Source organism: Aspergillus pseudoviridinutans, assembly GCF_018340605.1.
Source record: "Aspergillus pseudoviridinutans IFM 55266 DNA, scaffold_5, whole genome shotgun sequence".
In the NCBI taxonomy this organism is placed as follows: Eukaryota; Fungi; Ascomycota; class Eurotiomycetes; order Eurotiales; family Aspergillaceae; genus Aspergillus; species Aspergillus pseudoviridinutans.
Genome location: NW_025091285.1, coordinates 2,384,773 through 2,412,529, shown reverse-complemented (window position 1 = coordinate 2,412,529; position 27,757 = coordinate 2,384,773). Strand labels below are relative to the sequence as shown.

Here is a 27,757-nt window from a genome sequence, read left to right as displayed (position 1 = left end):
TTTGCGAGGTTCGTGCTCACCAGTGGAGTAGTTCGTGGCCCGCCTGCAACCGAATCCCCTCTATGGTCAGCGATTCCAGGAAATCCTGAGACTTCCTTCGCTTAGAGAGAGATAGACAAGCAAAGAAAAAGAAACGAAAAACGCCTCCGCAATATCTGTTCTGTTTGACAAAGCTCGCTTGCCATCGTGAGACCGTCTGACGGATATCCCACTATTGTTCCGTCGGGATCGACCATACTTGGAGAGTCAATATCTCGTCTGCAAATGCACCCGCTGCTTTCATAGGGTGTTTCGGACTACTTTTCTCAGTAGCGTGGCCTGTCTTTGACGCCTATCCTGCTGCCAACCTTTGCTGGTTTCAGCCTTCCGTGTTGAATACCGGTCGTTGATTCGAAGCTGTGTCGTTACGCCTCTTCTTCTGGAGACTAACAGCCACTTCGTACCGTCACTCGTTTTGTCTCGGAGAGCTCCCTGTGGTGCCTTTCCGACATCCTATCGTTTTTCAGGATAAATTGCCTGTCATTCGCTTCTTTAGGCTGTTGTGTTCCGTTGCAGTTGCTGCAACATTTTCAAACTGGCTTACTCGAAGACACACGGTATTCTGGTAAGTCAAAGTCCCAAACTTCTGTTTCTCTCATTGCTGCCCAACTACCACTGCTCTCTTCTGTTTTCCCCTTTTTGATCCTGTCGGTTTCTCAATGTTGGCTCAATCCTTGTCTCGCCGCGAAACTCCTTCGGATTGTGTGCTCTTTTCCCTCATTCTTTTGCTTACCTCTTCGCCTTCGCAGTTCGACCCCGACTTCCAAACACCTCTCATTCTAGACGAGTCGCTGGACTTCTCGGATCCTGAAGAGTCACGATTTGCCGGTGCATTTTCAGACGGCCTCCTGGCCAAGTCTGAGCCCTTCCTGTCTATGTCGACTTTTCAGAAACCCCCGACAGCGGCCTTGCTAGGTAAGTTTGCGTCCTCTCTTTCTTCTTTGAGCACTGCTGCTACATTGGCAAACGGAGACAGACTAACCAGCTGATTTCTCAGATTACGAGTCTGCGCGATCTCTGCATAACGGTGCCTCTTATTCCACCTATGGCCAGCCTCCTTATGTGACCGCTACCTCGCTTGTCCCATCCCCGATGGCGGATCAAGCCAGCCAGATTTCTGATTGTGGCCCATACTTGCCCAATCAGGAGTATGCTAGTTCTTACGAGGAGAGCAGATCGCCCATGCTTGGTGGAGAATCCCGTCAGCTGCCGGAGGTCATCTCATATAATCCTCAGAGAGGGTCAGAAGGGACACGGGTATTTGTGCAAATTCAGTGCCCACATGATCTTCACTCATCTCCATATGCCACTCTCTACCTTGTCTTCGGGTCGAAGAAGTGTGAATGTCTCCCACATTTCCTCGGCTTGCAGGGGTCATCCTTTCAGTATGCTCTCTCCGTTGACACTCCCCCGTTCCTCGCCACGGGTTCCCCGTCACTTGCCGTGCCCCTGCAAATCGTGATCGATAACCATCATGGAGGCTCTGTCACCACGCTGCAAGTAGGCGTTTACACATATGAGCATACCTCGCAAACCTCGCCCTCCGACGAATCGCGCAAGAGAAGGATTTCTTCCTACTCAGAGAATGTCACTTACAGGCCAATCAGACGGGCTCCGGGACAACCGGGATATGAAGATGGCCGTACGACCTCCTACTCACCCTACTTGCAGACGCTCCCCGGCATGAACGGATTCTTGCCTCCATACCATGCGAATGCTTCCCCCAGGCTTGCGCCTACGCAATATTCCGCTGGATCGACCGCACCACACTCGTCCGTTCGTGCACCTTCTCCGCTCACCCCTTCATGGAGCCCGTCGATTGTCAATGTGACTGGCGATTCAAGGGCCCCTGCCTACGCGATCGCTCACAGCTTGCGTCAACACAAGTCATCCTCGCCGGCAAGGCCAGCTAATCCAACTCTTATTCGGACGTCGACCTTGCAGCAGGCGAATGGGTTAGGGCACGCGCAATCATTCAATCCGTATGCTATGTACCCATCAAAAGCCGTCCTCAAACTGAACGGGGACCTGGACTCTATGACGGAGGGGTGGACAAAGGAAGAGCGCGAGGCCAAGCGACGTCTGGTTCAATTCACTCGCATGCAGAACGGAAGCACGATCCACGCCGACTTCAAGCCTGTCTCCCCGGATGAGCGCGCTCCCAACAGTATTTGTATCAGCTGCATCTACTGGGAAGGCAAAGACGAATGCTTCGTCACAAGCGTGGACACCATCTACCTTCTTGAATCCCTCGTTGGTGTCCGTTTCACGGTGGAGGAGAAGAATCGCATCCGCAGGAATTTGGAGGGCTTCCGACCCCTCACCGTCTCCAAAGCCAAAGCAGATAGTGAAGACTTCTTCAAGGTTATTATGGGCTTCCCCGCCCCCAAACCTCGAAACATTGAGAAGGATGTGAAAGTCTTCCCTTGGAAAATCCTCAGCCATGCACTCAAGAAGATCATTGGCAAATACGTAAGTACACTCTTCAGAATTCCCTCAGCTATGCAGTGATCCTCTAACGCAGGGTGGCCTTAGTCTGCAAGTTACTCATCGACCGCTGGGGCGCTGCCAACGCCAATCAGTTCCACCTTTGCTGGCAACGGAGCAGCGTCGGACTCTGGTACAGAGCCGTACGCTGCAGCTTCTCCCCAGTCGGTTTCAGACGCTGCTCCGTCCAGCAGCTACTGTCATAGCATTGCAACACCAGCCTACTCTCCGCCCGCTGGCTCCTCGGGTCCCCCCATAACCGGAACATCTGAACTGCGAGCTGTGCTACCTGCTGTCACCCAACCGTATCATAGTATGGCATCGGGATACGCATATCCCGCTGTCTGCCAGCAACAGGGCCAACTCTCACTCACAGCTCCTGTCGGTCGGCCGTCATGGGATCCCAACAGTCTTGCCCATCATCCTTCGGCAAGTGCGGCCCCCAGTTATAGCTATCTAGCTCCTTTGCCTTACTCGTTACCCGACCCTTCCCACGGGTGTTGATTCTCCAGCTTGTCTCGCACTATGGTTCAATAATACTTGGTCGCTGGAGCATATAGGGGTCCCCTATATCGCTTATCCCCACTGCATTTACCGGCGTTTTGGTCTGTTTTGTTTTATATTCGGTTTTGGTTGTTTTCGCGCTGTTCTCATTTGCGGCGGTCTTGTCCCCGGTCCCTTCTCGTCACTCCTTTGGTATTAGCCACGGCGCTTGGTTATGATCACTCGCAATGATCTCATGTCTCTCCTTGAATATCTTGATGTCTTAATGCCCGGAAATGTTCTTGTTCTCTGTTGATTCTCTGAGTTTCTGACATGGCATACGTTTAGACGGTGTGTTGTACATTCCTTTTTCTGTTTGGGAACTTGTGCGGGCATTATGATTCCACTCCTTGCGAAGGTTGTATATTATATGGCATTGCGTGGCGCTGCAGTCGTTCCTTTTGCATTTCGCAGGTCCGGAAAAAATCGTGCTTTTTTTTTTTTGGGACGGATCTAATGGACAGGTCTGGCGAAGGGACACAAGGATCTCTTGGGTTTAATCAGGTTGGATTTGTTCCTTTTTTTATCCGCCACCGCTCTGTGTATTTGGGCATCTGGTTGAATATACAGAGATTCGGCATACACGTCCTCGTTTGGTTTTGCGTGCATCTTGAGGCCGATGTTGGCACCTTGATAGTCCAGCTTGTATGCATAGCTAGGCGTCTGGGACATTCTGCTTTTTCAGTTCTGGTAATTAGTTCGGCTTCATTGATTGTCTTAGTTATAGCTATCCAAGAAGGATATTGAAAATAATTTGATTGTTTTTATTCGATTTATGTGGTGCAAATTGGGGATTGGATGCCTCAGGATGCTGTTTTCATCAACCAGTGTACGGTATGGTAACCGGAGTTCCTCACAGGGCTTTATCTTATCGGCAGTCACCTGATCGGCGGGACATCGGCGCATAAAGAAAAGAAAAGAGTGAGTCAACCAGGAACAGAACAGGACTGAGCCGAGAGTTGAGACTGACGCTGTGAGACCCTTGCCTCTTCTCCCTTCAATCCCCTTTCCCCCGCCCAATATCTCTATCTCCCTACTCCTTCAATTTCCTCTCCCTTAACATACTTTCTCTCACTCCTTCTCTACTGTCAATTCCTTTGATCCGTGACATTCTTCAAACTCTAAAATCCGCCCCTCGCATTGAGCAGTTCCCTGCTCCCATTCACACACACCATGGAAGGCATCAAGAGCACTTTTGCCAGGTGCAAAGAGCAGAAGCGCGCAGCCCTCGTAGCATACATCACAGCCGGCTATCCCACCGTCGAGGAGACGGTTGACATTCTCCTTGGGCTAGAGAATGGAGGCGCAGGTATGGTTCCTTACCCCGCCCCCTCATATTCGCCTCCCGGACCATGAAGACTCAAAATGCTAACGCGATCGATTGACTCTCAACAGATATCATCGAACTAGGCATTCCATTCACAGATCCCATCGCAGATGGCCCCACCATTCAGAAGGCCAACACCCAGGCTCTGGCCAATGGCGTCACCGTCACCACAGTTCTGAACATGGTCCGTCAAGCTAGAAGCAGAGGCCTCAAGGCCCCGCTGCTTCTAATGGGCTACTACAACCCTGTCCTGCGGTATGGTGAGGAGCGTATGCTCAAGGATTGCAAGGAGGCTGGTGTCAATGGGTTCATCATGGTCGATCTTCCTCCCGAAGAGGCGGTGCGGTTCAGAGATCTGTGTGCTAGCAATGGGTAAGTATTGCGTCTATGTGCGAGCATCCGACCAGGCGCGGGTTCGTTCTTCAATCCGGTGAATGATGCTAACTTGCTCTTCTAGTCTGTCTTACGTTCCGCTCATCGCCCCCGCCACCTCCGAGTCCCGTATGAAGCTTCTCTGCAAGATCGCCGATTCTTTCATCTACGTCGTTTCGAGGATGGGTGTCACCGGTGCGACGGGACAGCTGAGCTCGAATCTGCCCGAGCTTCTAAAACGCGTTCACCAATGGTCGGGTAATGTGCCCGCTGCTCTGGGCTTCGGTGTCAGCACTCGTGAGCACTTCTTGAATGTGCAGGAACTCGCCGAGGGTGTTGTTATTGGTAGTCAGATCATCACTGTCCTGGGCCAGGCCCCTGCCGGTCAGGCGGCTAAACACGCCGAGGAGTACTTGTCGGGTGTCACTGGCCGCAAGCTCGAGAGAGATGCTCAGGGTCTCTTGACTCGTGAGATCAACGTCTTGGAGGCCGTGGAGAAGGCTCAGGCACCGGCTGTCTCGCAGCCTACCGATGTTGTTACCGAGGCCGATACTCCCGCGGGTCCCGGATTGGCCGACCAGATCGACGCTCTCAATGGAATTGGTAACCCCGCTGCTCAGCCGTCGCGCTTCGGTGAATTTGGTGGACAGTACGTTCCTGAGTCTCTCATGGACTGCTTGGCCGAGCTCGAGCGCGGTTTCCAAGAAGCTCTGAATGACCCCAAGTTCTGGGAGGAGTTCCGCTCTTACTACCCATACATGGGTAGACCCAGCAGCCTGCATCTGGCCAATCGCCTCACTGAGTATGCAGGAGGTGCCAACATTTGGCTCAAGCGTGAGGATCTCAACCATACTGGCAGTCACAAAATCAACAACGCTCTCGGTCAGATTCTCATCGCTCGGAGACTGGGCAAGACCAGAATCATCGCTGAGACCGGTGCTGGACAACACGGTGTCGCCACAGCCACTGTGTGCGCCAAGTTCGGCATGAAGTGTGTCGTGTACATGGGTGCTGAGGATGTCCGCCGTCAAGCCCTGAACGTCTTCCGGATGAAGCTTCTTGGCGCCTCCGTTGTGGCTGTCGATGCCGGAAGCAGAACCCTGCGTGATGCCGTCAACGAGGCCCTTCGTGCCTGGGTTGTTGACCTGGACACCACTCACTACATTATCGGTTCCGCCATCGGACCTCACCCCTTCCCCACCATCGTGCGTACCTTCCAGTCCGTCATCGGTGAGGAAACCAAGCAGCAGATGATGGAGGCCATCGGCAGACTCCCCGATGCCGTCGTCGCTTGTGTCGGCGGTGGTAGCAATGCCGTCGGCATGTTCTACCCCTTCTCCAAGGACACCAGCGTCAAGCTGGTCGGTGTCGAGGCCGGAGGCGACGGTATCGACACAAACAGACACTCGGCAACCCTGACCGGCGGCAGCAAGGGTGTCCTGCACGGTGTTCGCACCTACGTCCTCCAGGACGAGCACGGCCAGATCTCCGAGACCCACTCCATCTCCGCCGGCCTGGACTACCCCGGTGTCGGGCCCGAACTCAGCTCCTGGAAGGACAGCGACCGCGCCCGCTTCATCGCAGCCACCGACGCCGAGGCCCTGATCGGCTTCCGCACCCTCGCTCAGACCGAGGGCATCATCCCCGCCCTGGAGTCCTCGCACGCCGTCTGGGGCGCCATGGAACTCGCCAAGTCGATGAAGACCGGCGACATCGTCCTGAACCTGAGCGGCAGAGGAGACAAGGACGTCCAGAGCGTCGCGGACGAACTACCCCGTCTGGGTCCCCAGATCGGCTGGGACCTGCGGTTCTAAGCTGCCTTCCTCAACCCGACCTCAATTGACCCTTCACTTATCTTGCTTATGAGCGACGTCTGGCACGACCCTTTTCCCATCTTCATATTTCTTTCGGTCTGCTTGCAAAAAAAGGACGGTGTAGTTTATATATAGCATCGGCGATGAGAAAAGCTCGGTGATGAATCATCCTTTTTCGGGGTCGCCTTTACCTCATGGAATTGCACGTGTATCTAAAAGCTGGATCAAATAAATCAATAGATTTTGCATGCTGATTTCGAGGTTATGGGAGCCACAGTAGTTTGCACCAACAGCACACCTTAAATCTATCTGGATATATCTTATTTCCGAGAGATTGACTTATACTGTGGGACATACAACTACATAACAGAAAATAGAGTATATGCAAGCTCTTAAGAACGAAAGCTTAACGACGCAAGCTGAAGACGACGAGATTTAGGAGAAAGAGAAAATTGAAAACACAACTCCCCTCGGCGAGGACGAGCCACGCATACCTCGGCAACGAGAAAGTCAACGATAACGCACGCTATATGAAAGATTTAGGTCTCGATGAGAGGAGCGCCCACGTTCTCCGCGGAGTTGTCTCTTGTGTCCTTGGCCGGAAGCTTGCGTGCGGAGCGGGCGTAGAACTCGTCCAGAGTCCGCTTGGGGATACGGTTGAGCAGTTCCTTGGGGTAGATGCGGAGCAGGTTCCAGGCGATGTCGAGAGACTCGAAGATGGTCCGCGACTCGTAGGGCCCTTGGCTGATGAAGGTGCGCTCGAACTTGTCCAGGAACTCGAGGGAGAGCTTGTCTTCTGACGAGAGGGCTTCCTCACCGACGACGGCTTTCATGGCGGCTGTGAATGAGGTGTCAGTGCGCATCCTAATAATGATGTCGGGGATTCTGTCAAGGAAAACTGACCGGCATCTCGTCCAATAGCGTACTTGGCATACAGCTGGTTGGACACATCGGAGTGGTCTTTACGGGTACGACCCTCACCAATGGCAGATTTCATGAGACGTGATAGAGAAGGAAGGACGTTAATGGGCGGGTTGACACCCTTGTTGTACAGTTGACGATCGACGAAGATCTGTCCCTCGGTAATATAACCTGTCAAGTCGGGAATGGGGTGGGTGATATCTGGAGGGGACCGAATCAGCACAAACTGCTAAGGGAACGCAAAAGAATCTGCTTACCATCGTTAGGCATGGTAAGGATAGGAATCTGAGTGATAGATCCGTTCCGGCCCTCAACACGACCGGCACGCTCGTAAATGGTCGACAAGTCAGTGTACATGTAACCGGGGTAACCACGACGACCGGGAACTTCTTCTCGAGCAGCGGAAACCTCTCGAAGGGCATCACAGTAAGCCGAGAGATCAGTCATGATAACCAGGACGTGCTTCTCAAGCTGGTAGGCGTAGTACTCGGCAGTGGTCAAGGCAAGACGAGGAGTAATGATACGCTCGATTCTGGAGAACGGTTAATCAAACAAGACAGGAAACCGGAGCAGCACAGACAAACGTACGTAGGATCGTTGGCCAAGTTGAGGAAGAGAGTGACACGCTCCATACTGCCATTCTCCTCGAAATCCCGGGTGAAGAAACGGGCCGTTTCCATGTTCACACCCATAGCTGCGAAGACAATCGAGAAGTTCTCTTCATGCCCATCATGGACGTCCTTGGTGGGCTTCCCGACCAGACCGGCCTGCCGACAGATCTGAGCAGCAATCTCGTTGTGTGGAAGACCGGCCGCAGAGAAGATGGGAATCTTCTGACCTCTGGCAATTGAGTTCATCGTATCGATGGCGGAGATACCGGTGGAGATCATTTCCTCGGGGTAGACCTGGAGTTCGCACGCATTAGCTTCACCATCTGCAAGCTCTGCCATTGCCGATGACTGAGGGTCGGATACATACTCGCGAGTAGGGGTTAATAGGTTGACCGTTGATATCCAGATAATCTTCCGCCAGAACCTTGGGGCCCTTGTCTATAGCACGACCTGATCCATCAAACACACGACCCAGCATGTCCTCGGACACACCGAGCTTCAAGCTGTGGCCGGTGAACTCGACTTTGGTCTAAGCACGACGGCAGTCAGCAGCTGATCCAGCTTCGATAAAACTCCACTTTTATCATCCAGAGTCCAAATCTTTACCTTTTTAACATCGATGCCCGAAGTACCCTCGAAAACCTATAGTAAGTCGCAAAACCGTATGAGCACCCCGCATGACAAAAACCGAGCTTCATAGCCTCGCATTATCGGGTTGGTTCACACCTGTACAACTGCTCTGTTGCCTATTCATTCGTCCCAGATATCAGCCGTCACGAACGGGATATATGTATCGTGCTAAACGCCAGGGGTAAAGTCATACCTCTAGCTTCAAGGACCTGACCCGACCGTTCTGTCCCGTCGGGAAGAGTCAAAGAGACGATTTCATTGTAGCGGGGAAATTTGACCTTGTCACAGCAAAGTCAGCATGTCATTCCGTTCATGCTGCAGATAAGTTTGTGTCAACGCTGCGACCCCAGGCCAATTACGTACGTTATCAAGGAAGACCAGCGGACCGTTGATACCTCCGATGGTGTTGTAGCGGATGCGAGGCTTGATGTTGGTCATCCTCGGGTCGACGAATTCGGCCATGGCTGCAGGATCCTTGGCGGACGACCGTTAAGAGCTGAAGGAAGCTATAAGAGAGGGGGATGAAAGGTCTGGAAGAGCTGCTCCTGACGAGGAGGCCAAGTAGTCGTCCGTAATCGATCCAAGAGGGATCCACGCCCGCAGCTCCAGCTTGGCGGTGACGCATGCACGTGATGATCCTCCGCTCCGTCAGGATGATCTCTCGCGACTGTTGATTAATTATGTAGGACAATGGAGTTTCTTGGAGAGAAGGATCTACTTGTCATTAATTATTAGGATTTTCTCATTGAAAGGGCTCAGCCCCGTGTACGATGGTATCCTCATGCTCTGACAACATAAAAGTTGGGATACAAATAGAGTGTGATGCTCAAAAGACAACAAGGTAAAAAGATAGCCAGCAAGAGCAGATTGCAGATGCAAAAATCATCCTCGCCCCCTATGGTAGTAGATCATAATCATACACAGCAAGAAAAAAAAAAAAAAGTCATCATTATGGGAATATGAAAAAAAAAACGCCCGCCATGCATTATGGCACCATGAGGACACCACCGTAGAAAGTATCGTGGAAGCCATGAGACTCGTCGCACTCTAATCGACCTTGGCAAAAGCTAGCTTCTTTGGTGTTGCAAGGTTGTTGGAAAGGCGAACAATTGTCTTCTTGTTCTTTGTCTGCTTTCGTAATTTCTTGCGTGCCACCATGACCGGGACAGATGAGTTCATGACCAAATAGTTGGAGAACGATCCAAGGAGAACACTGCTCAAGCAACATTATATTAGCTTCCGATAGATGCAGACTCGTCCTCTCGAGCGACTCACCCTTTCAGAGCGCTTCGGCCCCTAGCTCCCACAATAACAAGCGTAGGCTCGAGACCGTCAATCTAGTGGTAGACTGGTCAGTATATCTGGACAAGCGGGGTTCGTGAACTCATAAGCGCAAGGACGGGCACGTACAGCTTCTGTGATCATATGTTTTGGGCTCTTGCAGTGAATCACCTCGACGGCAACTCGGACTTGCAAAAGGGTCTTTCTGAGCAAACGGACACAGGTCTGCGAAATAATCTCCACCGCACGGTTTCTCTCCCCTTGGCCTTTGGGCACACCCCGGGCATCGACAGAGCTTGGTTTGCTGTCCGTACCCTGTCCTAGACGACCCAACAAGGTACGAGGCAGGTTACTGGTAATTGAATCATTCTGTGACTTAAAGACAGTTTCTTCCGTCTGGGAACCAACAATGGCGTCTGAGTCCTGCATTGCTTGGGCGCCCTCTCCGATCTGTACCGACGTGAAGGGAATGCTCAGCTCCTCGTTAACTGCACAGACAGCAAACATGGTGTCTCCGTCCCGGAGAATGGTACCAATTGTCCACTCCAGGGCGTAAACAGACTCTTCGCTGAGGTCAGTAGCTACTAGATACTTGCGCTGCCGGCGACGTCCGCCCTCGCTCTCTTCCTGTAGTCGGGCGAAATCGCCTCGAATGATGGTTCTAATCGATCGGTTGGGGACTGAAGTGTCAATAGCGGACATTTGCATGGTGAGTTTCTGCGCTCGCTTGATATCCGACAATTCCGCTTCGTCGTCGGATCCAAATGGCGTGCTGAGGCCGGAACCAGGATCAAAGCTCGTCCGCGGATGAACATCAAGCATATGCGGGCCCTGTTTTGCAGAGTGCACCAGAGTAGGCTTTTGATCTGAGAGAGACGTTGCTTTCAACTTCTCCTCAATCACTTGGTCGTCTATGAAATGTCTGTCAGTATGCGGAAGCCATAGGGACCCCAATGGAGCAATACACACGCTCATCCGTACCACCATCTACCTGCCCTAGAGTCGGCGCTTGATCGCTTGCATTCGGAGCTTTCTTTCGGCCACGCTCGATCTCACTATCGCTGTCGTCATCACTTGACGACGACTCATCGGGTTCATCTTCGCTGCTGTCCATTGGGTTGTTCTCGCTATCATACAAATCTTTGGCCAAGCGCTCATCCCCAGTGGATGATGTAGCTGTGTTAATGTCCGGCTCTGGAGATTCACTCTCCTTAAGGGGCGAGGTCACACTGGTGCCAGTGCCGACCGACTGCGGAAGCGAGGAATCCGAGTGATTAGGATGGGTGTTGTTCATGGGGGATAATTTTTCCTTGGGCGTCGCCGGCTTGCTCGGCTTTGAGGATGAAAGGTTCAGCGGGTTAGAACCGAGCCAGCGATTCTGGGAGCCGGACCGAGCACGTCGTTGAGGAACTCGAGAGTCGAGTGACGCCCCCCGGGACGAGCTCTGTCGGGCGGGCGTCCTTCCTCTGGAAAAACTTGGGAGGCTGACTTTCAAGTCAAATCCCGACATCATCGCAGCCATGGTGCTCTTGCTCTGCTTGCGGTGGTTGGGATCCCTCGGTTCCCTCGGAGGCTTCTCCGGTAACTGAATTTGTATAGTACGCTTCGGTAACACCGGCATCTCGTTATTGTCGAGTTTATTTCGGTCTACTAATTTTCTCTTTCCGATCGAGATTTGATCCGAATTGTCCGAAGCCCTGCGAGCTGCAGACGGTTCTGATTCACCGGGAAATCTCTTCAAAGAAGCGTACGATGTTGCGGTTCCTGGAGCACCAGAGTCCGACGTTGATGCAGATTCCGAAACAGGACCTGCCCAGCTGCGACGATTATTAGAAGGAGAAGTCACACCAACCCCAATACCGGCGATAGATCCATGGCGCGGAGGTAATATATCAGGAGATGGAGCAGTGTCGAGCTGGCTCCGCAACGGGGCCGCTTGGGCTGGGGGCCTTCGGTTAGACGACGGGCCGGATTCGAGAAGCTCATCTTCGACCCATTCAAGACGTTCCGACTCCAGAGCACCCGCCAGAGATGACGTGGCTCGTCTTTTCGTCTTGTTGTATGCTCTACTATTGTATGCGGCCATTCTGTGTCGTTCCGCCCGCGGCGGTTTGACAGCCGGGGTTAGATATTTGATAATATGCTTTTAATGTTTGCAAGACTTGGCCAAGCGTCGAGGAATGTGGAGAGAGATCGACCAGCCCACGATGATTCGTCAGTTTCGCCTTTCTGGCTGATGTATACGTACTCGAGTTCCGCTTTCAGGACCAGAAGCTCGCTGCCTTTTTGCTGCAGGAGTGTGAAGGCTGAGACCTTGACAGGCCAGCCAGTGTACTTGCTTGGCTGACAATGCTCTGATCCGGCAGAACCACAACACGGAAGGGTGCTGTAGACAAGAGGCGCCTGTTTTCTCCGCCCCTCAGATTCGAGAATAGATAGGGGCAACTAGAGGACTGCAGCCACTCGCAAGAGAAATTTGCGAAAACGAGCTGCAGTTTGAAATGGGACAGATATCTTGGTCTGTCACAAACGCGGTAGGAATCACCCACGGCTTTCTCCGCAAAACGCCAAGAGAGGGAGTCGAAACGCGCCACAGACAACTACCGCACCGAGGCTGGGTAGATCGAGATAAATTAAACACGAGCGATGTGGTTTATAAGTTGGAAGAGATGAGGGGCTTACAGGGGTCATAAATAATACCAAAAATGGGGTTGCCTAGAGAAATAGGGAGGAACACAAAAGGTTCTGCCCGCTGTCACACACTGTCGGGCTGGCACGACTGTCCAAAAGGCTCGGCATAGCGGGGCATCATATCATATACAGAGCACATGAGGCTGAGGCAATTATTGCTCTGCCCTTCAGACGAAGAGAGAAGAGAGGAGAGACAGGGTTCTCATCATCTTCATTCTACAGATATCCCTTGCTTAATGTCACAAGGCTTGGTGATCATGGAGAAGAGGTTCCATGGTTTTGGTGAAGTCTGTGAAGCCTAATTGCCAGAGGGTAGCATTCCGAGCGGGTAATAATAAATAGTTTCTTACCGCCACAGTATGCAGTGGGGATTGTCTATCATAACGGCTTCGGATTGAATCAATGCTATGTCCTTGAAAACATAGAAAGCATACGGTGAGCGTAGGATTTATCTGGCCTGTCTGTATTTACTTGTGTGGCCATTTGAGGGCGGGAGATTGCCGCAAATAATGCATCACATGCTGAATGCGGATCAAAAGTGATCAACCGTACAGGAGCAATCAAGGGGCGCCTGATAAAAAGCAAATACCGGGGTATGCTACCATTGACGGCAATACTCCGTAGTGATCATGGAACAATGATGGTCAGGCATTGTGTCCTGCTACATATGTAATACCATGTTATTCTTAGCAATTAGCATCATAGAAACACCAGGTTACCTCCAGTTCGCTCAAGATATGATATGCAATATGATGTGCAATCCTCCCATAAGATGTCCACCTCCTCCCAAAGGTTCATGTAGAGACCTGCCAAGTACCAAAGACTCCCGACGCCGGTCGCAAAAGGACAAAAAAATAAAAAGGGGAGATCCCAAGTGGACTGCTCACGCTTTCGACTTCTTCGTCTTCTTGGAACCCTGACGAGCAGCGGTGGCAGCAAATGCTTCCTCGGGCGGCTCCTCGAAAAGAGTCTTCCGTTTCTTGCGCTTGCCGTCGCCTTCCTTAAGCGTCTCCGCCTCTGTCTGCCATTTTTCTATGAGCGATTCCATGCGATTGGCTTGCCGTTGTTTGATGGCTGCAGCGAGATCACCAAGATCAGAGACGTCCTTCGTCTTGGTCTTCTTCTTCGTTGTCGTCGCCTTTTCCTTGACTGACGTCTTCGGTTTCTTCTTCTCCTCCAGCTCCTTGGCCAGCTCCTCAGCTTCCTTTGCTTCTTGCTGCGCCCGCTTGATTCTCGCCTGGCGCTTCTTTGCCGGCTCATCTGTGTACTTCTTGTAGCCCTCCACCTTGCCTTCGGCAATAGCCTGGTCAATAATGGCGCGGAACCGCTCGTCGTCATCGAGCACATTGCTCAGCATCACCGACTCGTAGACGCGGTCCATGTCGCCTCTGTAGCGGTCGAATGCCTCCAGGATATCCTTCTCTTCTTCTGCAGAGCCCTGATACTCCTTCTTTATTTTATCAATTGCATCCGTATCGACCGAGTTCGAGTACAGGTCTCTGTAAAATTCTGCCCAATCGAAATCTTCGTCGCCAATGGCCGCTTCCGCAGTGCTGCCGGTTTGATCGAACCGCCTGCGGCGCTTTTCGTCCGACAAGATCGCATAAGCGAAGGCAATCTGCTGAAACTTGGAATGCGCTTGATCTTTCTGGTCGGCAGGAGCCTTGTCTTTGTCGATTTAATCAGTAACACAGTTCAATAATCACTGGTTGTGTTTGTGCGGAATCCTCAAGGGTATTACCTGGGTGATGCTTCAAGGCCAGCTTCCGGTAGGCAGACTTGATCTCGTCCTGAGTCGCATCMTCTTTAACACCGAGAACCTCATAGAGGTCGGTTGCAACTGGAGGACCAGACGGTCCGTCATCTTCGTCCGAGGTGGTCCCTTCGTCGTGATTCTCTTCGAACACATCCTCGGAATCAGAAGGCATGTTTGCGGTGTTCACGGTAGTAGATGTAGGGGAAGGAGATGGAAAGAAAGGCCGGCAAGGTATGGCCCAAAATGATATTAGAGTCTCCAAAAGACCCCCAAAAATTGATGAGAAATAGATGAAAGGTGAGTCAAGCAGCTGGTTTGCTTTGATATGTGCGAGATGTTTGAGGAAACGCGACTCAGACGCGATGCACAACCACTTTGATTACCCTATCGGGTTAGGCTGGGGATAGCTTATCACCCTTCGTCATAGCTTCACTGTCCGGAGAGCTCCTCCACAGAGCAGACACAGTGTAATTCAACCTTCACCAGCAGCCGCTCATTATTCTTGCTGCTCATTGTACAATTGCCTACAATTCTACCTTCTTGTGAAACTTCACTCACTAGCTCTCAATCAAGTTTGCTTTTCTCACAGCCACCCCGCGAAATGACCGCATCCCCCCACCTCAACTACCTCCGCCAATGCCTCTCCCTAGCAGAGAGGTCGCCTCCGCGCCCTACCAACTTCCGCGTCGGCGCGATCCTCATCTCCCGCAAAGACGGCGACCCCGAATTCAAAGATGATCGCATCCTCTCGACAGGCTACACAATGGAGCTAGCCGGCAACACACACGCCGAGCAATGCTGTCTGTCCAACTACGCAGCCGTCCACTCCGCCCCCGAGGACAAAGTCGCAGAGGTCCTCCCCTCCGAACCCGGCCGGAAACTAGTCATGTACGTGACGATGGAACCATGCGGGAAGCGACTGTCGGGGAATGTGCCGTGTGTGCAGCGGATTATCAGCACGCGGGAGGGAGGGCGGCCGGGGATCCAGAAGGTGTATTTTGGGGTCAAGGAGCCTGGGACGTTTGTTGGGGAGTCGGAGGGGTGTAAGATGTTGACTGCGGCGGGGATTCAGTGGCGAGTTGTCAATGGGTTGGAGAAGGAGATTCTGACGGTGGCTACGGCAGGACATGAGAATAAGGAGGAGGAGATCAAGGCTGCATTGGATCAGGTAGAGACTAATTTGGACGATGTCAGTGATGAAGAAAGACAGAGACAGGCGCAGATCCCTCGAAATCCTAAAAAGCGTTGAGCCTATGACTATATTGGTGCGACTGCATTAATAGGATATACTCATTTGTGGAGCGCGGCAAGTCAGTCATGGTACTGGTTCTGGCATGCATTTCATGTCGCGATGACACTTTCTTGATGGTGAGATATAATGAACAAGAATGCAGGTCTTCTTCACCGAATATCCTAAATGAGGCTTTCACACGAGTCTGCGCACTATATCTTGATCTCTGGTGATACTGCTCTATATATAGTTCCCACATCAATCGGGAATGCCGCGCAAACCATCTCAAACCCTCCAATGGTATTCCCAGGGTGTATCAATAGCTCGGAACTACACGACCAAAATTGATCATCTGGCCCTGTCCTTCGTATCTCCATCTGCTGATATATGCGGGCGTGGATCCGGCACCACCGTTCTTCGTGGCATACGCGCCAACAAGCGAGCCTATATCAAAATTGTCACCACTCAGCGATAACACTTGCTCGAGTATTTTGAGGCTACACTTACCAGTAAACCGTCCCGTATCACCACTGACAATCAGCGTGTTGGCAGAGCCGATGACCTTCTTCTGTGCAGGGTGCCGAGCCGGAGCAGCCGCAAAGACATACTCGGTGTCACTCACGGCCTGGATCTCAAGCCGGATGGTCTCTCCCTGCCATTCCTTGGGAACAGGCACAGTGGCTCCCGGAAGAGGACCCTCATAATTGCCACGGCCTTCAACGCGGAACCGGAAGGACAGTGACAGTCCGTCGGTTGTCTGGAGGAGGACAATACCAAGATCGATGTGCTGCTGCTGGGTTAGGAAAACGGTAACGCCCGCCTCCTCGTCGGCAACCTTGGGGTCGAAAGACACGTCCACAGTGTACGTGAACAAGGTGTCGGTCTGTCTGCGCATAACGAGCGACAGGCCATCGTCCGGCTTGAAGTCTGCAGTTCCGGTGAGGTTGTAGAAGGAGGGTGTCAGCCGAAGTGTATTCGGGTGGCCCTGAGGGGAGACGGTAAAATCCTCTGTCTTCGGATACCGCCAGTACAGGAAGTGCGCCGGAATCGAAGATCCTGGCCTGAAATCAACCTCGTCGGGTTGCTTGATCCATCCGCCCTCTCCGCGAGGAAGTCCCTTGTTCGGTCGTGGAAACGGTCCCTGCATCTGGCCCCTCACAGGCTGGATGACAGGCCACTCGCCCTTCTTCCAAGTCGCAGGGGCGAGCACCGCCTCCCGACCCATGGGATAGTTCTTCCATTCAGGTCCTGACCGGGTGCTCAACGCCACGGCCCACCAGTTGCCATTCCCATCCTGGAACAAGTCCGCATGGCCCACAGTCTGGAAGTACTCCGAGGTGCCCTTGTTCGACAAGAGTGGGTTGTGCGGGCATGGCTCCCAGGGACCCGTCCGGTTCCTAGATCGCGCCATGGTCTCCGAGTGTCCGAGCTCGGTACCTCCCTCTGCAATCATGAGGTAGTAGTATCCGTCTTTCTTGTACACGTGCGGGCCCTCAGGCCAGACGCCTCMGGTGCCGTTCCAGAGGTAGTCAACCGGGCCAATCGCCCCAGTCTTCAGATCGAGTGTGTACTGCTGAATCATCTGGTTGTCGGCAGACGTGACGTAGACAGTCCCATCGTCATCCCAGAAGATGTTCGGGTCGATGCCATGTACCGCGAATTCCAGCGGATCGCTCCACGCGGCGTCGTCGTACGGATCAGACGAGGTAAACACCAAGCCCTTAGTCTGCGGACCCAGGTACGAGACGATCAAGTAGAATTTGCCCTCATGATAGCGCAGAGTGGGCGCATAGATGCCCGACTGCTGGCCATCCGTGATGCGAAGATCAGGGATCTGGCTGGGCCGATTGAAGATATTGCTGGCCAGTTTCCAGTTCTGCAGATCTCGGCTTGCATAAAGAGGAAGACCTGGGAAGGCAATGAAAGTGGATGTGACGCAGAAGAAGGTGTCTTGCTCCGGTACGTAGGCACAGGTGGGATCCGAGTGCCAACCAGGGAAGAGAGGATTGGTATACGACTGATTACGAGTGGGATAGCCTAAGCTGGGAGCTGCCATTGCCAAGAGGAAACTGGCAGAGATCTTTGAAAGCAAACCCATGATGAGGGATATCGAGTATCAGTGATGATCAAGCTCCATTGCCCTGCATTGATGGCCTTCCTCTGCTTTTGGGCCCTACTTATATACCCAGACATAAAAGTGCGGGGAAAACGCTCCATTTCCACAACTGGCATAATGGTGAAGTTCATTGCATGGCAGGGTACATTCGTGATGCAGCGTGCATTCCTTCAAGGTAGCCGATTCAGGCTAAATAACCCATCCTATGGGTAAACTCGTTCAGGACCCTTCACGATTTGGGGATCAAGAATACGATCTGCACTCGGTAGATAGACATGCCGAACGGGCCAGTGATGCTACATCATAGTGAATATGAGAAAGACTGATTGGAGGACTTTTTCTGATAGCCAGAAATAAATCCGAAAACTAATCATTCATTGATGACAACCTGCATAGAGTCATAGGTGTTTTTGTGGGGATAATGCGCTGAGGCACTTGGCTCCGGCTAAAGAGCATAGAGACGAGCCTCTTCAGTTGGAAAGGACTGGTATATGCTCCGTTTGTGTTGAATCTATCATGAAGCGTACAAGGCAAAAAATATGGCGCGGTCACGGCTGGAAGGTAATTCCTTCCGGGAATTTCTGTAGCACTGATCCATTGGCGTTGGTAAATACAAGAGTGATGGATTATAGCGGATGGTTAAATTGTGCAAAGAACGAAATGTATTAATCTATGATCAGATAGCTCACAAAGTCTAAGACGAAGTATACGATTGATCATGACAGATTGGCCTTCATAAACTCCGAAATATCCTTGACGGCCGGATTGACATATTGCTCGTTGTCATAAAAGTCCATATGGGCTGCATTCGGCACAATCACCTTCTTGGTGGCCCCTCCTATCTTCTTGTCCAGGTTCTCCGTGTGCCAGAGAGAACCGGCCTTTTCACCCGCAATAAGGAGGGTGGGCTGCGTTAAGAACACATCCGCCAGGTGAAATGCGTCAAAGTTGAGGACACGCGGGACACTTCGAACGAGCATCTTGTTCTCAGCACGGGGGTGCTGCGCACGCGGTGTAAGGTAGTAGTTGTGTGCTTCTCTGAGATCTGCGGGAGTCTTGTCGTCTGGTTGAGGCGGCACATACGGCGCAGCAGCCATCTCAGCGCCCTTGTTTTCGGCTGAAATTTGCTGTGCAACCATCTTGAGGGACTCGACATGCTTAGAAGCAGGTTCGTCACCGTACCAGCCTAGTCGTGCGGAATCGCCAATGTTGACCATACTGACTGTAGCGAGTACTTTCAGACGGTAATCCGCTTTTGCAGCTGCAACGGCGTAGCCTCCGCCGGCACAAATGCCGAGGATACCGATCTTGGTGGCGTCAACATATTCCTGCTGCTCAAGGTAGTCGACGACGCTCCAGACATCGCTGACTCTTGCCGCTGGGTCCTCCAGGGAGCGAGGTTCGCCTCCACTCGCGCCTTGGTGAGAGGCATCGTAAGAGACGGTGACGAAGCCCTCTTGAGCGAGCTTCTTTGCGTAGAGACCGGCTGTCTGCTCTTTGACGCCACCACCAGGGTGGACTATCACAATTGCAGGAAACTTGACGGTCGACGATGTTGCAGGCTTGTGCAGCAGGCCTGCGAGCTGAAGTGGTCCTTTCTTGATCGAGATGGACGACATGGCGAAGGTTGGCTTGGGATTGCAGATGTGAATAGGATGTAGGTTCCTGAGTAATTTAGACTCAATCCCTGCAGATATCAACTGCTTTATATATTGTCAACCCATAATATCGACCTATATTGGAAATCCCGAATATTTTCGGATGCTGGCCAGCATCTCGGCCTCGAATTGTTTGAGAATGGATAGTGACGTCAAAACAGACGTCCGAAGCACATCGGTCTACATTTGGACACGGAGATTGGAGATACAGACACTTGATTACGGTAAGTCAGTTATGTCCGAGATGACTTGAGAATGTGCTACCAGAGTTGTTGAATGACAGATCGGAATTGACCTTCCTCCCCAGTTGATTGTGAGCTAATCACGTGCAAACAGTCCCTCCAGTCGACTCAGCTCTGTGTAAACTGCAACAATCAGTGACTCCTATCGTCCCAGCAATATAATAATAAATGTAATTCGCGCGCCGAATCGTTTATCGTGTCAAAAGGTGCTCAACGGATCATCGCAATCCATCACAATGCAGCCCGCCTCATATAGCTCTTTTTGGCGCGGTTCCAACACGACAGTGTCCCGTGCCGCAGTCTGCTATCAGTAGGATTATCTGAAGGTTGCGGGTTCGACCCCCGCCGGGAGTGGCACATTGTTGTTAGCTCCCGTGGCGCAATGGTAGCGCGTCAGACTTCTATGCTAGGGCCTGTCATCTCTCTTCTTTTTGCTTTTGTTCCGAATTTATATGCTCTGTTTCTCGGTAACAATCATACTATCTGCTATTTGATTGCTGGCAGCTCCTGCGACCTGAGTTAATCTACAAGGCCACACGTCCGATCCTCACGTGACCCAGCTCCCATCGGAAAATGCAGTGTCTCTGATGTGGCTAGCTTTTTGACATCTCGCAGCAATATCATCCGAAATATTGCTTAGAAAGATGATCCTATGGCGACAGCTGAGAATGGCGATCTCACGTTTTACCCGGCATTCTGCTTCAGAGCATCTCCAACCCATTTCACCTGGGTAAAAATGGCAGCGGCGGATGTGCATCGACTCAAGAGACGGCCGGGATTTGAAGGTATGCCAGCGTATTTGTCTAGATATTCATTACTCGATGCTTTGCCGGATACTGCATCGTTGCTTTGGTATTCTACTTCATGTTCCTTCTTTGTGTTGCACCCACAGTAGTCTTTGTCAGTATTCGCTATTACCTATGGTTGTCTGCATCACAAATGGCTTAGATACATACATACATACCAGCCAACCTATTCAAACATGGCGCAGACTAGACGGAAAGTAGCAACTCTAACGAACCCCCAGGCCAAAACATCTTCTTCTACCTCAACCACCCCATCCGCTTTGTATCCCTGGTCGGGATCATCGTCGCCAGAACAGACGTCTTCAAACGCACAATCCTCACATTAGACGACAGCAGCGGCGAGACCATCGAAATCGCCGTCCTGAAAGCCGAGTCCCCAGGCCCGGACTCTGCAGACCGGACTCCACACCGGCAGCAACAGCAACAGCCACCGGAAAAGGCCGCACGCCATGTCGCAGCAACCAACAGAACTGACCTGGACATATCCCCGCTCGTCCCAGGGACCGTGGTGCAGGTGAAAGGCACGCTGACCATGTTTCGAGCTGCGATGCAGCTACAGCTAGAGCGCTTCTTCCTGATCCGGGACACGACCACCGAAATGCGGTTCGTGGATCAGCGCAGCCGGTACCTGGTTGAGGTGCTGACTGTCCCGTGGGAATTGACGAGTGAGGAGGTCAAGCGGTTGCGGCTTGAGGCGGAGGCCGAGGAGGAGCAGGCCGAAGAAGAGCAGGACCGAGCGCGTAGAAGGCATAGGAAGCGTGCGGAGCGCGAGGAGAAGGACCAGCGTCGGATTCAGAGGCAGTGGGAACGTGAAGAGCAGCTGAGAGAGAAAGAGGCGGTTCTGTGTCAGGAAGCTGGGCGTAGGGCCATGCGCGCTATTCAGCGGAAGCGCGCCATGAATACAAGCGGTGGAATATGAGAGGGAGGATTTCTATATAGAACGGGAGGTGTTCCGAACAGGGTACATGTACGCTTATGAGAAATGACGATTTATAGATTATCGCACGTCCAGATAAACAATTTCATCAAGTCTTTTTTTTCTCTCTCTCAAGGCAACAAACACACTATACGCACACAAAATCAAAATCCAAAATGCAATGCATATCAGCAGATCGTTACACGTAAGTCATTAGATGGAAAGAATCAAAAGCGAAAAACAAACACACTATCATATCATATCAAACAAAGGTATCTTTGAGGACTGGAAAACGCCGAGATAGTAATGAGCCTGTCTTTGAACAACGACAATCTGTCTCAAGTCCGTCACTTGTAGGTATATGTCTTGTAATCGTACCCGCCACTGCTGCCACTGACTGGGCCACCACCCTGGCCGCCGAGCAAGCCACGGTAGTATTCTTCCTCGTTAGCCCAGCTGCTTCGGGAAGGAAGATGGTCATGATATTTGCTCTTTTCACGTTCCTTTTCCCTGTCCCGAACTGACTCGTACAGCCTCTGGTCATCACTATCACGGTACCGCCGACTATCGTCGATGATGTCTCCCGGAAGGGTGGATGACGCGGTGTAGTAATCACTGCCAGGGAGGCCAGAATACCGAGCTCCACCATTGTGCGAGCTGGACAGCAGGTCACTCTCTGAATGTCTGTAGTCACCTCCCCCATGCCCGCCTCGAGAAGAGCTCCGTGTCCGGCCATGTATACTTATTGGACGCTGAGAGCCGCTACTGCCTGCGCGAGGGTACAGAGGGTCTTGGCCGTATGAATCATATGCTTTGCGGGAGACAGGAGGGACCGATCCCTCTTTGGAGCGAGAACCAGTGGAGAAGGAGTCTTTGTGTCGGTGGGAAGAGCCACCTGCCTCTTCATATACCTTCCCTCCTCCCGGCTGCGCACTATATGGCTTCCTCTCACGCTCAATCGGCCGAGCTGGGACCTCTTCCTCGTCGTCATCTATGATGGCTGAAGACGACTGCTGCTGCTGCTGCTGACGACCCCGCTCTGTCACCGAAGGAGCTGTCTCGGCGGCCGATGCAGTTGAGCTCGTAGACATCTTGTGGCGGTGCGCAGCAACCTTCTTGAGCTCCTCCTCGGTGACTGGCGGCAAGTCGACACCACAATGCTTCGTGATGAATTTATCGAGCTCGTCTCTAACGGTAAGATTCGGTGCCTCGGGGAATAGCCGGCGAGGAATCTCCTTTGGAAACCTTTCTCGTCTGTCATCTGGGTTGCTGATAGGCATGTTCAGGACTGCTTTCTGCAACCGTTCGTATTCTTTGTCGGGGTGCGCTTGTATCATCAAGGTAGCCCAGCGTTCGAAACCTCGGGGTGTCAAGCCCGGGATGTCCGGCCGCTCGTTCAGTTTAGCCTGAACAAGGTGATGTTCGGCTTCCACTTCACGAAACAACCTCGAGATTGAAGACGTACGGTCATCGAAGATATCTACAGATACTTAGATTAGCTTTTAGTCGTAGACAGGACCAGCATTACACTTACCTTGCCACGGGTAGAGGTCTGAAGGAACTTTCGTATCCTCGTAGAACTTCTGCAGCTTCTCGGGAACGACCACAATAGTGTTACCTGGAGGGTAGTCCTCGATCTTGCACACTGTCAGATGCGAAATTCCTCCAATCAACGACATCCATACTTACCAGATGGACTGCTATGCCGCGCAAGAGCTGGCCTAGCCTCTTGGTTGGCTTGCCTTCCTCAAAGAGCTTGCCCCATATCTTCTCCAATGTTGTCATCTCAGTCACGGTTGAGTCCCTCAACGGTGGTTTTGGGCGCTCTTCCATTTTCTGGCCTTGATCGCTTGCCTGGCTATACGGCGATTGCCTTCTCTCGACGGGAGGTGCGGGGGAAGGTCGTGCACTAGGTTGAGCGCCGCTCGGAAATGTACCGGTTTGAGAGTACTGCTGGTAGTCGGGAGCGTCGGAAACGGCACCTGGTTGCGACGAAGATGGCTTTGGCGGTACAGGAGGGGCCGATTCATACTCGTTATAATTGTATTGGGGAGCAGAGCTGGGAGGCACCCACGGTGACGGCGTCGGACCGGATGGTTGCTGCGACTGCGGTGGATGCTGAGCTTGGATGTTATCCAGACCAGTTGCTTTGAGCTGTTGAATCACGGTCGCAGTGATTTGGGACAGGACTTCTGGCGATAGGTAGGTGGGAGTGTCAGCCTTGTGGAAAGCCGAGCTGACAGCCTCATTGATAGTTCCAGTGGATGGCTGCTGATACCATGAGTATTGCTGAGAAGGTGACTCCGTATATTGGCCCTGAGTTGACGACGGAGCCAGCGGAGGCACTTGGGGCTGCGGCATGTTCAACCGATCAGGGCCGTACTGCGAAGGATAGGGAGGAGGGTAGGTTGAAGAACGATGATCACTGGGCTTTGTTTGGCCTATATTGCCCGCCTGGTCGTACGGACTCGTGCTTCTCTGGAAGCCATCGTAAGCCATGCAGACTGTCGCAGTCACACAGACAAGTTAGCCACTCTCCGCCCTCTGCAAGGGTCAGAATTTCACCAAGCCTCAGCCACACTCTGAGATGAATGGAAAGTGGGAGAATTCTGTTGGTGATACCAGGAAGTGATGAAGCTCTCGATGTATTATACGCGGCGTGTGACGAAAATTTTGAAAAAGGCAAGTTATCTGCGCAGGCGTCAATGGGATGAGGGGCGCAGGACGGAGGGGCTCAGAAAGTGTGGAGCTTCGCTTTGAAACAGTAAGTGCGTCGTGCCGGGTCGCCAGCAAGATGGTATTATGAAGGCAGTTTCTGTAAATATCTGCCCGCGCACAATGGAAATTAAAGGAAAAAGAAGATCATCGATGGAGACATGCAGCGACGTTGACTTGTGAGGCTAATCTCAGCCTCCACGGGGTCATACGTCACCGCCCAAGGGGCGCTGCAGAAGAGGGGAAGGTCAAAGGAAACACATATTAATTAGTGGTTTTCAGCATTATGACTGTCGGTGTACCATTAAATGCTTTTTTAATGAGGCTACGCTCTTCCCTTGCTTGTTGCTAATGAGTTTGCAATACAGTACAGAGTGCTAGAGGTCCTTCGAAGAGACATTGGAATACGGACATCATCACCACTACTTGCTACATAGTATGACAATCCACGAGGGCCCGAATTGCTGTTGGCAACTAGTACAATAGCAGTTGATACAATTTCACAATTCCTACCCATGGATATCGCAAGCCAACTCTTGGTCCTTGCGGGGAAACGGAGCAGGCCGTCTAGTACCATGGTTCAGCCTGCTGTGCCCATTGGGACAATTGATCAAGAATAACGAAAGCGAAAGTCAACATTTTATTTCTCTGTTCTAACTTAGCTTGTTGACTGTCTCTGTGAAGCAAACTTAAGAATCGATCAGAGGTAATCTTCTAATCCTTCCTCGTTACCAGCCTCATCGTCAGAGGGGACGGTGGCGCCAATGGACTCCGGCACTCGCATTGTAGGCGCCTCGTGCCTCTCGAAACGTTTGCCCTTCTCGAATTCAGCAAATTGTCCACCGATAAGGGATGCACTTATTTAATAATGGACTTACCGGAACCTTGGCAAACTTGGGGTTGCCGGCCTTCTTAACAGGTTTGGTGACAGTAGCATTGACGTCCACTCCCCAGGACGCCCAACCGCCGTGAACGGACCCTGGGGTGCCAGAGGGGGAGCCAGAGCGGCGGTGAGCCACTCCGTTAGGATCGAAAGCTGTAAAAGGTCGTCCTCCGCGCGCCGAGTTCTCCTTCCCGTGGTGACCTTCAATGAGCGACATGCCGCCGATGTCCTCCTGCTCACCACTTCTGCCAACATGTTGGGCAATGGGAGCCGCTTTCAATGTGAGTCTCTGGCTCGATGCAATCAAGGACCGAGACTCGACTTGTCCCTAAAATTGTGTTAGTACCAGGATGTATGCATTCGTGGAGCATTTGAGGATGGATCTGCGTGACTGACAGTTGTGTACGTGTCGGGGGCAGTGGAAAGCTCACTCTCAGTCAAGAGTTTAGGCTCCTCGAGGACTGGTTCGGCGTCGGTGTGACTCTGCACGCAATTCATGCATCTCTGGGAAGAATCGGATGTCAGCTAGATCCTTAGCCAGTAAGAGAGACTTGAGGCAGTAATCCTACCGCTGCGTCCCTATCCTGTCTCTGAGCTTTGGCAAATTCATCAAGACTCTTGATCTTATCACAGATACAGCACTTGAGTTCAACAGTTTGATTTCCCGAGCAGATGCGGCATTTTGCGTTGTTCTTTGTCAAAGCAACATTCGCACCATGACTCAGGATGGCATGGCGAAGGGCTTCGAGTTGCCTATTGGAGTAGTTACTCGACGAACGAATCTTGTTGCAGGTTCCACATTTGATCCTATTCTATGTCAATCGAATGCGTGGCTAAGGGAGGAGCAAGCGACGGAGAAATGACTGACTTCTCTGGTATGCTGACGCTCTGGAGCCTACAATTGTCCTTCCATCAGTTTCTTGGTGTTATCGGTAGGCAAAAGTCTCTCATCAGCTTCTCAGTGGGGTATGGAAGCGAAGATGGGGATTAGAACCTACCGTTTCTTGATCTCGTCGCTGTAGCCTCCAGCATACGCGCTTCGAAATGTTGGAGACATCTGGTTTTGAAGGTAGTTCAAAGAGTAAGGTAGGGAATAGGAATCGTAAAGTGTCAGTGGTTTAAAGAGAATAGAGATCGAGGGCAGTAGTTCAAATGAAGAGTCATCGAGAAGAGGCAGCTGGTGGTGTAAATACTGCTCATCAACACTTCTGGACAGTTCCGTGAACTTCAGTCTAGGTTAATGCAGCGGTCTCTGGTGAATGGAACCCTCATATAGTGAATAGACGAGATGGCCAATCGAGCAGTTGGCTGAAAGATGATGCTAAAGGGTGGCTAGAAGGCTAGAAAGATAATTCACAGCAAACAGAAGAAAGCCATGATGGCCTGCCTGCATCTTAGTGTGCAAGAAGGGGGTACAGAAAGAGAAGGTTCTATGTATTCTTTTTCTCAGTGAGCAGCTACCCTTACTGTGCAGATAGAGAAGCACCTGATGTCCTTTTCAGGTTGAGATTAATAAGTTTGTACCTGGGACAATAAATCAATCTTGACTTTTGCCAGGATCCTTTATGGCATAGATGCACCGACAGTATAACGTTATTCCCTTGAATATAAACATCTGCAAAGTGAGGCAAGCGTAAATGAAGGAAGAGCAAGCAAGCCAGGCGTAATCAAACAAATGATGGAACATCGACTAATATGACTTTGAGGGGAGGCAAAAGTCATTCAGCTGGAGCAGATGCTAATTAATTTTGACAGCAAAGTCAACAAGTATCCCAAATATTTACGAAGACCTCATCAAGGCTTTTGATGTTAGAACTGGATTCTATGAATGAATGTTAGCTTCAAAAAACCAAGTGAGGGCAAAACGGATATGAACTGCCTACATCAGAATAATAGGGGTGAAGGGCTCACAGGATAGCAGCTAGACTCCCTGGCCTTTAGCTGTGCATCCTTCAAACAACATCGCTGAAATCCTGGTTGGCTTCTGGTCAACTGAGTTCCGGTTTACTGAGTAGCCATTAATCGAAGGCTACAGAGGAGATCAGAAACTTCAGTGTGAGTACTAGGCGCGAAACATGACTGAGCCAACGCATGGAACAGGTTGGAAGCAGTAAACGGTTCATATTGGATGCTGTTTGAAGGTCAATCATAAGGTAAATACCTCTATGTTTATTTCCTCCAATCAACGCTTTACACAAGTCCATAAGGTGTACAGCGTATCAGGTACTATACTTATGCATGGCTGGGGATACCTGAGGTGCCAGTTACTCCAATAATAGTTGAGAGATGCACGCAAAGACTTGTTGTACGATGGGACATGTAGGGTCTATCTGGGGATCAGGGAGATCCGAAATGCTGTGCAGTTGGGATCCATCCGTTTGGGATGACAGCCTCCAAACGTCGACCGTTTGGCCTCTTGCTCGAAATGAGCAAGTCATATCCCGCTGGTCGCAGGAGCAACGAAAGATTGCGCAGGAGATTCAAGATTCAAGGGTGTAGATTTCAGGGCAATCTTGGTAAGGATATGTCTAGCGTCATTCCAGAAGCATGTCTATTTAACGAGCCGTGTCTGGCAGGGGGCTGCTTTGTTGATCCTCCATGGTTGGTAGACTTGAATGTCTCGGTTAGTCTCCAACGGTTTAATAATAATTGAGATTGCTAAGACGGGGACTCCCGCAATGCAGCGAGCTTCTGCGAGCTCTCTCCTGTCCTTCAGGC

The 27,757-nt window shown here is 51.7% G+C and overlaps 11 protein-coding genes across 11 annotated transcripts; 4 read left to right on the top strand and 7 right to left on the bottom strand.

Annotated features, from left to right (window-relative positions):
• Positions 1–698: 698 nt before the first annotated feature.
• medA (transcriptional regulator medA) lies at positions 699–3,030 on the top strand (the record flags this gene model as incomplete). Its single annotated transcript, XM_043303789.1, has 3 exons — positions 699–954; positions 1,037–2,511; positions 2,575–3,030. 3 exons carry the CDS (start codon positions 699–701, stop codon positions 3,028–3,030), a joined length of 2,187 nt encoding a protein of 728 aa, XP_043159724.1.
• A 1,212-nt stretch (positions 3,031–4,242) lies between these two features.
• Positions 4,243–6,582, top strand: trpB (tryptophan synthase TRP5; the record flags this gene model as incomplete). Its single annotated transcript, XM_043303788.1, has 3 exons — positions 4,243–4,378; positions 4,465–4,768; positions 4,854–6,582. 3 exons carry the CDS (start codon positions 4,243–4,245, stop codon positions 6,580–6,582), a joined length of 2,169 nt encoding a protein of 722 aa, XP_043159723.1.
• A 539-nt stretch (positions 6,583–7,121) lies between these two features.
• Asppvi_007904 (H(+)-transporting V1 sector ATPase subunit B) lies at positions 7,122–9,206 on the bottom strand (the record flags this gene model as incomplete). The annotated part of the gene is made up of 9 exons (XM_043303787.1): positions 7,122–7,420; positions 7,486–7,704; positions 7,761–8,035; positions 8,092–8,408; positions 8,482–8,643; positions 8,721–8,756; positions 8,841–8,860; positions 8,938–9,022; positions 9,108–9,206. The coding sequence occupies 9 exons, from the start codon at positions 9,204–9,206 to the stop codon at positions 7,122–7,124; spliced, it is 1,512 nt and encodes a 503-aa protein (XP_043159722.1).
• A 585-nt stretch (positions 9,207–9,791) lies between these two features.
• Asppvi_007903 (universal stress protein family domain protein) lies at positions 9,792–12,111 on the bottom strand (the record flags this gene model as incomplete). The annotated part of the gene is made up of 4 exons (XM_043303786.1): positions 9,792–9,957; positions 10,020–10,081; positions 10,155–10,936; positions 10,995–12,111. The coding sequence occupies 4 exons, from the start codon at positions 12,109–12,111 to the stop codon at positions 9,792–9,794; spliced, it is 2,127 nt and encodes a 708-aa protein (XP_043159721.1).
• A 1,488-nt stretch (positions 12,112–13,599) lies between these two features.
• Asppvi_007902 (DnaJ domain protein) lies at positions 13,600–14,644 on the bottom strand (the record flags this gene model as incomplete). The annotated part of the gene is made up of 2 exons (XM_043303785.1): positions 13,600–14,384; positions 14,458–14,644. 2 exons carry the CDS (start codon positions 14,642–14,644, stop codon positions 13,600–13,602), a joined length of 972 nt encoding a protein of 323 aa, XP_043159720.1.
• A 429-nt stretch (positions 14,645–15,073) lies between these two features.
• Asppvi_007901 (putative DRAP deaminase) lies at positions 15,074–15,721 on the top strand (the record flags this gene model as incomplete). The annotated part of the gene is made up of 1 exon (XM_043303784.1): positions 15,074–15,721. One exon carries the CDS (start codon positions 15,074–15,076, stop codon positions 15,719–15,721), a length of 648 nt encoding a protein of 215 aa, XP_043159719.1.
• Positions 15,722–16,019: 298 nt separating this feature from the next.
• Positions 16,020–17,801, bottom strand: Asppvi_007900 (glycoside hydrolase family 43 protein; the record flags this gene model as incomplete). Its single annotated transcript, XM_043303783.1, has 2 exons — positions 16,020–16,147; positions 16,211–17,801. 2 exons carry the CDS (start codon positions 17,799–17,801, stop codon positions 16,020–16,022), a joined length of 1,719 nt encoding a protein of 572 aa, XP_043159718.1.
• Positions 17,802–18,535: 734 nt separating this feature from the next.
• Positions 18,536–19,438, bottom strand: Asppvi_007899 (uncharacterized protein; the record flags this gene model as incomplete). The annotated part of the gene is made up of 1 exon (XM_043303782.1): positions 18,536–19,438. One exon carries the CDS (start codon positions 19,436–19,438, stop codon positions 18,536–18,538), a length of 903 nt encoding a protein of 300 aa, XP_043159717.1.
• A 933-nt stretch (positions 19,439–20,371) lies between these two features.
• Asppvi_007898 (OB-fold domain-containing protein) lies at positions 20,372–21,444 on the top strand (the record flags this gene model as incomplete). The annotated part of the gene is made up of 2 exons (XM_043303781.1): positions 20,372–20,504; positions 20,747–21,444. 2 exons carry the CDS (start codon positions 20,372–20,374, stop codon positions 21,442–21,444), a joined length of 831 nt encoding a protein of 276 aa, XP_043159716.1.
• Positions 21,445–21,788: 344 nt separating this feature from the next.
• Positions 21,789–23,940, bottom strand: Asppvi_007897 (uncharacterized protein; the record flags this gene model as incomplete). The annotated part of the gene is made up of 3 exons (XM_043303780.1): positions 21,789–22,921; positions 22,976–23,078; positions 23,131–23,940. The coding sequence occupies 3 exons, from the start codon at positions 23,938–23,940 to the stop codon at positions 21,789–21,791; spliced, it is 2,046 nt and encodes a 681-aa protein (XP_043159715.1).
• Positions 23,941–24,856: 916 nt separating this feature from the next.
• Positions 24,857–26,096, bottom strand: Asppvi_007896 (uncharacterized protein; the record flags this gene model as incomplete). Its single annotated transcript, XM_043303779.1, has 5 exons — positions 24,857–24,973; positions 25,035–25,367; positions 25,436–25,543; positions 25,609–25,846; positions 26,038–26,096. The coding sequence occupies 5 exons, from the start codon at positions 26,094–26,096 to the stop codon at positions 24,857–24,859; spliced, it is 855 nt and encodes a 284-aa protein (XP_043159714.1).
• Positions 26,097–27,757: the final 1,661 nt, after the last annotated feature.